The 11952-nt window shown below is 48.6% G+C and overlaps 1 protein-coding gene across 7 annotated transcripts in view; it reads left to right on the top strand.

Annotated features, from left to right (window-relative positions):
- Positions 1-1118: 1118 nt before the first annotated feature.
- Positions 1119-11952, top strand: part of adar (adenosine deaminase RNA specific) — a 16605-nt gene continuing 5771 nt past the window's right edge. Inside the window, exons 1-12 of one of the 7 annotated variants that reach the window (XM_081695652.1) lie at positions 1119-1211; positions 2971-3032; positions 4229-4312; positions 5731-7855; positions 7937-8141; positions 8240-8388; positions 8772-8825; positions 8994-9129; positions 9761-9999; positions 10090-10243; positions 10969-11140; positions 11864-11952. The exon at positions 11864-11952 is cut by the window's right edge and continues 5 nt beyond it. In XM_081695652.1, the coding sequence (XP_081551778.1) occupies positions 5859-7855; positions 7937-8141; positions 8240-8388; positions 8772-8825; positions 8994-9129; positions 9761-9999; positions 10090-10243; positions 10969-11140; positions 11864-11952 (3195 nt within the window). In that variant the 5' untranslated portion in view covers positions 1119-1211; positions 2971-3032; positions 4229-4312; positions 5731-5858. The other 6 variants (XM_081695653.1, XM_081695657.1, XR_014116781.1 and 3 more) reach the window with 6 other exon arrangements.

The following is an 11952-nucleotide window of genomic DNA, read 5'->3' as shown; positions in this document are numbered from 1 at the left end:
TTACTTTCAAATTATTTGGGGAGGGGGATTAGTAAAAGGGAAGGCAAAAGGAGCAAGGTTGTGGCCTTCTAAAGAGTGACGGGATCGCTTACCCCAGCCTGATCGCTTTCCTCGGGTCAGTACGTCGTCCACATTTAGCCCTGTGATCGTATCGGGCTGTTAACAATTAAAGAACAAGCAGGACCTGAAACCCGAGACCCAAGTCGTGCAAACTAAGTGGTGATAAGAATCTCAATAAACAGGAGAAACTTTCTCAGGCCTTTTCTCTGCTGTGCTTTTTAAGCCTCTATACAGTAACAGGAAATCCACTCCCTGACTGCTTTATTCGTAGCGTTGTGTTGTATGTGCACCTTCTTCTGGCGTCGTTAAGGACCAGTTTGGAGCACATGGTGATGGATGACGGTGGTTTGCTGCTGTCCCCAGCAGTGATGCACGTGTCTGAGGAGGTATTCGGATGTCCTAAGCTTCAGAAGGAAAGGAGGTCCTGACCACTCAGAGCTGAAGGTTCTGGTTTTCAGTATTTTCACACCAGTTAAGAGGCGATCTGTTAAACCATCGTATTTTTATCCACGGTATATTTCATTGCAGTGAAATACAAGGTATTTGCTTTAGCATGTACAGTCATCATCAAAAATCATGGTACCCGTCACTTTTCAGAAAATTGGGTTGCAAATACAAATGCTTTAGTGTCAAACAGCGGCTGCCCGTAATTTTTTTTCAAGTCTAATTCAATAATAATGTCGAATTAGATTTTTTTTTTTCCCTCAGCCAAAATGAAATGTAAACAATTCCCTGTGAGAAGTAATGCAAGGGTGCTAATGCCTTAATACCACAAGGCCGTGACGGTAAGACTTCCCTCCAGCTGTCCGTCTGGCCACCCGACCCTCAGTGACATCCCAGTGGTTTGTACTGAAAATATACTGGTGCGTAAATATAAAATGGCCAGTAAGTCCTGTGATTTTAAAAAAGGATGTTTACGAAAGAAGCACACGATGGCTGGTGAGTTGTCCATGGACTCGGTCTGTGACACCGCCCGTCAGGTTGCGGTTTGTAATATTGTGGAGTAGTTTTACTGAGGCGCACTTACGTCATCAAAACAGGCGTCGTATCTGTCGCGAAAAGATGACACAACTGCCGTCTAGCAGTGGCGTGCTGTGCAGCCGCGGGCGCTGTTGTTTACTAACGTGAAGCTGCTCGCGGGCTCGGCGTGGGTAAGTGACGCGGATCCGCTCGAGGTCGTGGCTCACCTGCCGCGTCTACGCTGCCGTTGGAAAATTTGTGCGTGGCGAGCGCCAAAACGCTTTAGATAGTTCTCACAAACGGAAGGACGGTGCAAGGGTACCGCGCGGTCGCCGGGCGCAGATCACGAGCCAGTCCGCAGGATAAAAGCAGTTTGGGACGCGCGTGCTCCGCCCGAGCCTCGGCCTGCTGCGGCTGCACGCGCGTCAAGCGCGGCAGATATCCCGGCGCGCGCTCTCAGGAGCATTGCCCAGGCTCCAGCACGGCGCTGCTGCAGCTGCTGTGTGGAGGTGCGGCGTGACCAGTCCGGTCTTTCATAACGGGAGGCTGAATCGACGTGGTGTTTATAAACAACACCAGACCGAACACTCGAGCGACCGTCACAAGCCGTTCGCGTGAGAGCTCGCTCGCTCGCTCACTTTTGTGTTACTATGCGTGTCCGTATATTGCAGCTGACAAAGGACGAGGGATCTCTGCAGGCCAGCTTCGAGCACCATAAACACACTTACTTTAACAAGAGTAAAACGCAATACTAACGTGCGCGACGGCACGTGTGAGCTTGGCACGGGACGTTTCAGGCCGGTCCTGAAGGGCACGTTGGGCAGCTGTAGTAGAAAGGCAGCAATCACGTTACGTCCGCGTCCGTCCTAGCTAACGTGTCGTCGTGTATTTCGCACTACTCGGTGTCGCAGTCAGCCTGGGGGTGGTGAGCATCCCTGCTCCTGAAATACAACACGTAACCGGTGACACACAAATCCAGTACTAAATGAAGCCAATAACGTCCTGAAGTATTTATGCACGAAGATATCACATTTTGGCTACGTTCTGAAAAGCTGAACGTGTTTTTAAAAGGACGGAGGAACAACACGTTTCTCAAGACTTGTCATGTGTTCTTTCCTCTACCAGAGGGGTGAAGCTGTACTCTAACAATAAAGTACCTAGTCATGTTTACGTTAAGATATTTTCCCTTACAGTGGGTTTAAATGAAGATAACGTAAATCTTACTGCTTTATTCTTAGAGTAAAAATACAGGATACAGGTTATATTATTATAGGTTGTATTCTAAAATATTACAATACGAGTTTATCCTTTTGGTAGTACTCATGACGAGTGACGTGTGTTTAGTACCTTAAACCAGGTGAAGCTTTTTCCACCTTAACTCTTTCTTGTATTTGCGTTATTTTTTGTCTTTTTAATAACGGTTTTGATGTGCGCCTAACCGCACGCATTATAGTAACTGCCCAGTCAACAGGCCGTAATTGCCTTTGTCTGGTCGCGTAAACGCTGAGCGCCGCTGTAGCGCCCCCTACTGTGTGTTATGGCCCTGACGCTTAGGGAACAGACTGAACAGAAAACGAAAGCTGTCGTGTCGGAGCTCCCAGGTGGCGTTTGCTTTCGCGTTTCAATATGTGTATTTTCTCGTTTTTCTTAAGAACAGAAACGTTTAGGCAATGCGCATCTATAAATATCCGATACTTTAGTAGAGAATTGGGCTGAACTGGGCTAAACTTTAGCGGGTTTGGGCGGTGAATATATCGCGTAAACTTTTTTCGGAGCTGCACACGGACGGTGTTTTGTCCCTTCCCTTCGTCGGTGTTTTGATTTGAAATCCTAAAGGTTTGGGTTCGTTTTAGCTCCACTTAGACGCTCGTTTGGCGGTCGTGGGGTTTTTGCGGTTTTTCCAGAGTTTTCGCTGAGGTAATTTTCTGAAGTAATTTCGCCTTTTTGTAGTAACGCACCGGAGGAGATCCGACGAGGCTCAGCCTTCTTGCCGTTACGGCGTTTTGACTCTGGTAGGTTACGTGCTTGCAGCTTTTCTCACCCACTGTGTGCGACATTTTACAAGCAAATGTGTGGTAATTTAGTTCATGAGTACGTGAATTACGCTTTACCACGGAAGCGCCATCAAGAATGGCATAAATAACTTTCGCATTTGTAATATGTAGGCGCTCCAAATATCACTTTAGCTTCTCAGATACAGCGACTAGGTTCACCTGTATTCATTCGTGATTTAAACGTTAATGGTAACGATTTAAACGTGCACGTCCCTGACTGCAGTATCCCCCCAAAATAAAAGTCCTGGACCCGCTACTGCTGTTACCACGTGCAGCCTAGCAACGAACACTTCGCTCAATATTGAATTACCACACTTGCACCTCAGTTTAGACACTTATCAGATAATATCATCATCATTATTATTAATCATCATATAACCACAGTATTATTGAACTGTACACTTAGCCATCTGCTTATACATGTACAATACCACCTAAGACAGAAATGTACAATTTGTTACCTGACACAAGCAGTTATATAAGTGTAACAAACATAATACAAACAGCCGTGAATGTAAATAAACACATTGTCAGTTGGTTTCAGATGGTATTGATGTTCCTATAATTGAACAAATATAACCTTATGTAATGTATAAATTATTTCACTGTAATGTTTTTTTTTATTCAGATAAAACTAAGCCAAATGCAGTAACAATCATGGGGAAAATGAATTACACCCTCACTGTTTCCACAGGATTTAAGATGGCATTTAGCTGCTACATGCTACTAGTGCTGTATAATACCTTTAACACTACAAGTTCTGTGGGCAAGTTGGCTACACAAACAGATACAGTTCAACTGCTCTGACTTATAACTGGTAGAGTGTAATATCACCCATAGTGACTGTGTTTTACTCAACTATAACATCGTACCACACTAAACAGCACTTGTACTGTGCAGAACTGTAGCTGTATTTCCCTGAGCTACAGTCACACTGCATACAACCAGAGGTACATCACTCTGAATTGCACATACAACACATGGTACTGCACTAAACTGCCGTCATATTGTACCAACCAGCTACAGTCACATTGCAGTTTGAAACTGAAAAGTGTTGTGACAGGATGGAAGCAGATTACATGGTGTGAGCCTGTGTGTGTCTGTATCCAGGTCCTTTACTGGGTTTAATCAGATATTGTTGTCTTCCTTGGCAGGTTGTTGTTGTTGTTGTTTTTACCAGCTAAATGTTCCCATGCATTACGGTCACGGAAAGCCAGAAAGACACGGGGCTGCTACAGGTGGGTGTGTGTGTCGTCGTCCAGGAATATGCGTTGATGAGTGCCAGAGAAATTGAATTGTGCAGAGAAGTAATGCACAAAAACTCACATTTTGACGGTTTCCTGAAATGTGAGAAACACCCAGTTAAAATCTTGAGAGTTTAGACATTGGGCAAATTTCTACCATTTTATCTGGTTCCTTCTGAATTCTGATGAATGTAGTTTTCTGGACATGTGCTCATGAACAGAGACGAGAACCTCTGTAATATCTTAGGCCGTTTAGCACTGGATAAGACCTCTCGTCATACATTAGAGATGGTAATTGTTACTTGATTTATACACTGACATCAAACAAACAAAATTATTTATGAAAAATGTAAACATTATGTAGGGCTGTGATGAAACAGGAGACTTGGATTTAGATCTTCTATGCAAAATATTTATTTAATATTTAAATGGTTAGTGTTTATTAATATTTAATTAAACTTCTTAAAGTAACACTAAGATGGGATTGGACTTTAGCAGGCTACATCCATGTAGTACCTGAAGATAAACCTTGCCTAAACCTACCATAATGGTCAGGTTGCAGAGAAGGTAAATGTTTCTTTAAGCGCTTCTGTACTTCAGAAAATCCCAAGAAATGCCATTTCAAGATATGATGGAATATTTGGCAAGTAAATTTGCACAGGACTATAATAACCTTGGGTAATTTCTACTGGACATTTTATAGTGGGGAAATGTCACCATAATCTTTTTAGACATGGGAGTGCGCAGACCATAAACATGACCGAGATAGGGATTGGACAGGATTAAAATCTCTGAGGAATGTGGGCAATAATTACATAACCCCACGTTCCCATGTAAAACTAACCCTGTCTGAAAAGGGCTTAAGAGATCAAAAATGTTAAAACTTACATAGACTTCTATTGATCGCAATGTTTTAATCTTAACAAGGGCCACGTGGCAACATTTTCTGTTTTACACTGTTAATCAGGAAGGTAATTCAATCCTAAAGACCTAGTCTGGTCCCCACATTATTGGTCTTTCCACACAGAAAACAAATTTTATGTAACTGCATATTTGAATATTGCATTTTTGTATTTAATTGTTTCTTGTCTGAAGCATTGTGGGGGTTCACTATAGCTTTGTCTTATTGTAATTTCAGTATGTCAGAATGTCATTGAGTCCTCCTTTCTCCCATTCCCTGGCTCCTGCTACAGGGATCTGCAAATTACCTGCTAATGCAGCAATAAGTCACCTGTGTCAAAAACAAATATAAATAATTAATCCAGGTGTCTTTCACCTAGTTATAGAGTTACAGTAAACTGGTCTGAGACCTGGTGGACCCCCAGGTTTGTTCTGTGTCTGTGAGTAGATGGTAATATCTTTTTAAACCCATTTATTGGCCTCTCAAGTTTTCCTGTTTTTATTTTTTCCAGAAGAAGCTGATAATCAAATCTAAACACCGCCTGGCGTAACCAGACAATTCACCCTGGTGTTTTGTGGCCGACGACATCCCTGTGAGCTCGTGTCCAGACGTGGATGATCTGCCCTCCACCCCTGCGCTATGAGCAGAGGTAGAGGAGGGCCTTCCAAAGAGCATCAGCGATTCTCCCTCCCTCCCCACCAGGGAAAATCCAGCCTAGGATTCCCCTCCCAAACGTTCCCAGCCTATCCTAGGACCCCTCACTTCTCAAGCCCCAGTTCTAGCCGGTTTCCACAGCATCCTGTTTACTCGTGCCCTGACTCCTCTGGGGCATTCCACCGACCTTCATCTCTGCCACCTCCTCCTCTTCCTCCTTTCTCTGAACCTCCGTCAAACGGAGAAGAACGTGGGGTCGAAGGCTTAGACTTCCGGCAGCAGCAGATCCAGTTCCTTAGAGGCCAGAGCGCTCAGGCACCAAAGTTCAAGGCGTCCCAGCGTGGGGAGCCTCCGAGTCCCAGCAGGCCTCAACAGCGTCAGGCAGGGTATCATAGCTCCCCAAGACCTGGCAACTACGGGCAGAGAGGGTACAGCTGGGACAGGTCAGGTTGTGAGAAAGACCCGCACTGCGGGTACCCTCTGGGGGCTAAGAGGGACACCGGTTGGACTCAGCAGCGTGCAGCAGGACATAAATATCTTAACCAGCAAGACAGGCGCCACTGGGACAGCCGGGCGGATCGCGACGTCTCCTCGCTGGTTTCAGGAGTTCATAGTCTGTTACTGTTTGAGGACAATTTTGCGAGGTCGGAGAATTGTGGCGTTGTCCGTCCTGTGGGTAGAGTTTCCACCTCGCACCAACCGGTTAGGCATTCTCTTCAGCTGACCACTGACATCAAGGAGCAGGTTTTTGATTCTTTGGCCTTGCTGGGGCCAGGCGAGACCCTGCCAGCCAAGGTCTTGGCAAAAAAGCTTCGGTTGCCCAAGAAGATCGTAAACCAAGCACTGTACTCATTATCCAGCCAAAAGCAAGTGGAGAAGGAGGGGGACACTTGTCCTTTGTGGAGACTCCGCAGGGAACGTGATGCTGAAGACGAATCACAGTTCAGCATTAAAACTTCTACGACAGCTCCTCAGGGTAATTGTGTAAAACTAGAACAAGGCACAGAACCGCTCAGCGACTCCCACAGTCAGGTTTCAGCCCCAGCAGAGGCCAGTGGAGATTCCAGTGAAGAATCTTTGGAGAAAGAGGTCTCTTCCAAAACGTTGGAGTTGGACACATCCTCGTCCACCGCGTGGGCAGCAAGTTTCACCAGAACGATGACTTCTAGAGTTACTAAAGAGAAGATCCTACAGTACCTTTATGAGACAGGCACGGCGAACTCTCTGCTGATCGCCAAGAATTTAGGCTTGCGGAATGCCAAGCAGGTCAACCTCACACTTTACAGCATGGAGAAACGGGGTGAGGTCAGCCGCAGTTCGGGCCTCACGCCAATCGTTTGGAAGTTGACACCCCACCGGCGTGACAAGATGGACCGGCAACGCAAGGCAGCTCTGGGTGCTTCCAGGAGGCAGGATGGGTCAGAGCATGTCCGCATACCAGGGGAGATGCTGATGGATCCAGCTGCCCTAAGCTCGGAGACGGAGGCCGGAGCTCCACAGAAGCCCACCAATTTCTCCACAGAAGAGTTCATGAACTGGGAGGGGCTGCCACCCAGTCAGAAGCCAGACGAGAGTAAGGGTCCACTGAGCAATGGTGCGTCTAGGTGGCCAATGCCTAACTTCCCAGACTCTATGCAAGCTCTCCATCAGGTTCCCCCAGAACAGAGAACTCCTGCTCTCACCAACTGCCCCGCATCCCAGCACGTGCCCTTTTACCCCGTGGACGACAGGAACGGTGGGAGGCATTCCGAGTGGGCATTGGATGACATACCAGAGTTCCTGAACACGTTCCGGTCCGAGGTAGCAGTGTCGTTGGCGGCAGCCCCTCCTCCGGCGCCGAGTACGGACGCCAGCAGGCTGCAGAGGCTTCGGGAGGCGTGCGGCAAAAACCCTGTCAGCGGCCTGATCGAGTACGCGCAGTACCTCGGGCACAGCTGCGAGTTCCTGCTGCTGGACCAATCGGGGCCCTCACACGACCCCAGGTGAGATGAGTGGACGTGGGGGGTGGGGTTTGGTAAGAGGCTTAGTAAGAGGCTTTCATCACTGTCCTCGACTGACCCCAGGTTCCAGATGCAGGTGACGCTCAATGGACGCAGGTTCCCGCCAGTTGAAGCTTCGAACAAGAAAGTGGCGAAGAAAGAAGCGGCAGCGGTCACCCTGCGGATCCTGTCCCGGGAACGAGAGGGCATGGCCGGAGAGGAGGACCCTGGAGAAGAGCAGCCTGCCACGGCCACAGCCGAGATCTCTGACTTTGCCGAGGATAGCTTTGTGAGTTTTTCTCTACACGTTTAGCGGCACGTAGGCTTAAGCACGCTGGTCGGTGTCCTGTTGACTCTGAGGTTTTGTCCCGACGCTCCTGCGTGAAGGAGGGCCTCGAGGAGCCTCCCAGGGCGTTGGCACGCTCCATCCCAGGAGGCAAGAACCCTGTCTCGGTGCTGATGGAGCACAGCCAGCGCAGCAGCCACGCAGTGGAGTTCATCAACACGGGGCAGGACGGCCCGCCGCATGACCCACGGTAACACACACGGGGTTCACTTGAGTGCTGTAGCTGAATGCTGCTGGAAAACAATTCAGAAGGTGAAAAGAGTTGTGAAAAAGAGTTGTGAAAAATGTGGAGGGACATGTAAAAAGCCGCCCCAAACAGTTTATTGTGCCTACAAGGCAATGCAGTGAAAGTATGTACACAACTTGTAGTAACATTGTAGTAACATTAATGTGGTTTCAGTATTCTAGTCCAGCTCATCCTCTTCCCTCTCTGCTGTGCCAAGAAATTGTTTCCCAGCATGCTTTGGGGAGACCTGTTCTTGTGCCCTCGTTCTGTCCCTGTGTTTGTTCTCTCACCCTCTAATGGTTACCTCTCCGTGTGTATGTGCGCGTGTGAGTGTTTGTTTGATGTAGAACAGCACTGTCCCGGTCTCTCTATCACAGGTGTGTCAGACATCCGTTTTCCAGGTGCATTTTATAAACGTCCACTCTCAGACACTCAGACCCCGTGGGCAAAGCATTGGCACTCACGGAAAGCTGGTACAGATCAGGCCTGGCTGTCTCACTGGGGTTTATACCTGCCAGGCTGGGTGGGCCGTCCCTGAAGGTATCGTAACCGTGTTCTCCCTGCGTTAGGTTCAAGTTCAGAGTGAAGATCGGCGAAACGCTTTTCCCAGAAGCCTCGGCACCCAGTAAGAAGGCGGCTCGGCAGCTGGCGGCGGAAGAGGCCGTGAAGGCGCTGCAGGCGGCCGGGCGACTGCAGACGCACAAGGTAGCGGAGAGCGCGGGGTCAGTGAGGGGTCAGTGAGGGCAGGGGTGGGAAGGGGAGGTCCACGCAAACGCAGAAGAGGCGTTGGACACTGAGTGTGGAACTGGTGTTTGGCCTAGAAGATGTACCTTTTACCACATTAAGAGGTTCTATTTTGTTCATTGGAGATGGCAAAGTAGGGTCAGCAGGTTGAAGAGTGCGGGGGTCAAGAGAGGTATGAAAAAGGAGAGATATAAAGAGGGATGTCTTGGAAGTCAGAGTGTGGTGGTTTTATCTGGGAACAATGTCAATTTTAGAGGGGAAATGGACAGAGGGATGAGAGAATAATGTACATGGGTGGGGGGGGAATCATGACTTGTATTTTGGAATGTTTGCTGGTTGTATTGAGAAGGCTCAGCAGGTGAGAGATTTGCATGGAAGAAGAAAAGTTAGAGAACAGCATGTTTGCTTTGTCAGGAAGACCCCAGGGTCTGACATGAGAGACATTCCACTGATCCTGGATCAGTCCAGAAGAGTCTTAGTCTGTGGGCTGCAGTGAAACAGAAGGTTTGGGGTTTTTTCCCTGGTCCCTCACGTCCAGCACCCACTGCGCTGTGTCGGCCGACTGCCTGACGCTCCCGTATGTCTTCGCCAGTCCCAGCACACGTTCTACCCACTGGGTGAGGGCGAGCTGCCCCCGGCGATGCCCCCGTGCCCATTGCTGCCCCCGTTGACGGCGGCCGAGCTGCAGGCGGCCCACGAGGCCGGTGTGGGCGACCTCATCAACCACCTGAACAACAACGCTGTGTCAGGTCTGCTGGAGTATGCACGTGCACGGGGCTTTGCCGCTGAAATCAGACTGGTGGGACAGTCAGGACCCCCACACGAGCCCCGGTACACACACTCACACGCCCACAGTTACAGAACAGATTGCCCTGCCCTAAGTTGTGAAAGTTGTATCTTACACATTCCCCTCCCCGCCAGCTTCACCTACCAGGCTAAGCTGGGAGGACGCTGGTTTCCCCCTGTTTGTGCCAGTAATAAGAAGCAGGGCAAACAGGAGGCAGCAGACGCAGCTCTACGAGTGCTGATCGGGGAGGCAGAGAGGGCAGCACGCACTGGAGAGATCACACCTGAGGTACACGCACTCGCACCGTGGAGAGATCAGACCTGAGGGACACACACACACTCGCACCGTGGAGAGATCAGACCTGAGGGACACACACACACACTCGCACTGTGGAGAGATCAGACCTGAGGGACACACACTTATTGAAATTTACAGCATTTAGCTGACACTTCTATCCAAAGCGACTTACAATTATGACTGAGTACAACTTTAGTAATTGAGTAATTAAGGCTCTTGCTCAGGGGCCCAACAGTGTGGCAACTTGGCAATGGTGGGACTTGAACCAGCAACCTTCTGATTACTACCAGCGCGCACACACGCACGCGCGTACACAAAGAGATATATATATATATATATATATATACATACACACACACACACACACACACACACACACACACACACACACACACACACACACACACACACACACACACACACACACACCCCAACGCAGACCCCTGAAACGTCAGAGTGTTTCTGTTTCCATGTGCAGAGAGTCTGATCAGATGTGTGTGTTTAGGGTGGTTTTATTCTGCCAGGCTGAGTGATGCCAGGCAGAGGGCTGTGATCTTTAGCTCAAACACTGCTAAACAGCAGGAAATATCTGCGTTTGGCTTTGTTTCATTTCTTATACACATTAGCATAAATTCCTAAGACTAGTGTTACAAAGATCAGCTTTGTGGACTACATTTTTATTAGCTGTGTGTGTGTGTGTGTGTGTGTGTGTACAGTTGCCGGTGTCGGGCAGTACTCTCCATGATCAGATCGCCATGCTGAGTCACCAGCGCTTCAACGCACTGACGGCACGTATCCAGCACAGCCTTCTGGGTAGGAAAATCCTTGCTACCATCGTCATGAGAAGAGGAGGGGACAGCCTGGGCACAGTTATCAGTCTTGGGACAGGTACACACCCATGCATTCCCATAAAGGCGTAGCATCTGTAGCCTCTCATAACCTCCACACTTTCCACATGTTCCTGCCTGGAGGAAACACACGGGACTGAATCGTAGTCCAGGTCACGGTACTTCGTGCTCTTGTGTTCACACTACAGGGCCTGGACGCTCCTGCACAGCCTTAAATTAACAGACTTTATTCAGGTCATTCTCATGAAGAATTGCCTGTAATGTTTCATGCATAGGCCGCACAGTGCCCCCTTGTGTTGATCTCACTGCAGGCCGTACTTTATTGCAGCGTGTGTTCAAAAGCTCTTCAGTTTGTCAGAGTTATTAGAATAAGTCCAGCTGGATGCTGTAAAACATACCTGACCTTTCAACTCTCGGGTTGTGCCGTCCTTTCTCCAGACACACAGTACACACATTGCATAAGGGTGAATAAACAACACGACAGTGTGAGAAGGAGCAGGAAATGCACGACAACAAATGCACAATATTAACTGCCAAGGACAGTGAGTTACAGTGTAATGTTTGGTGGCAGCGCATGTTATCTGAGAGGTCTGCACACTGAAGACCTGTACGCTAGCGGGGGGGTGAGGTGAGTGTGTATAGCAGCAGACCACACACCTCACAGTCCACGCGCTGGTTGTTGGGTTAAAGTGCGGCGGTGTGTGTGTTTGTGTGCTCGGTATCCAGTGTTCTGTGGGGCTGAAATGTCGCTCTGTGCCTCCAGGCAACCGCTGCGTTAAAGGAGAAGAACTGAGCCTTAAAGGGGACACGGTTAACGACTGCCACGCAGAAATCGTATCCAGAAGAGGTTTT

This window comes from Electrophorus electricus, chromosome 14 (genome assembly GCF_041902795.1).
Source record: "Electrophorus electricus isolate QZ-2024a chromosome 14, ASM4190279v1, whole genome shotgun sequence".
Lineage (NCBI taxonomy): Eukaryota > Metazoa > Chordata > Actinopteri > Gymnotiformes > Gymnotidae > Electrophorus > Electrophorus electricus.
The sequence above is the reverse complement of the archived record's forward strand: the minus strand, read 5'-3'. Positions and strand labels throughout refer to the sequence as shown.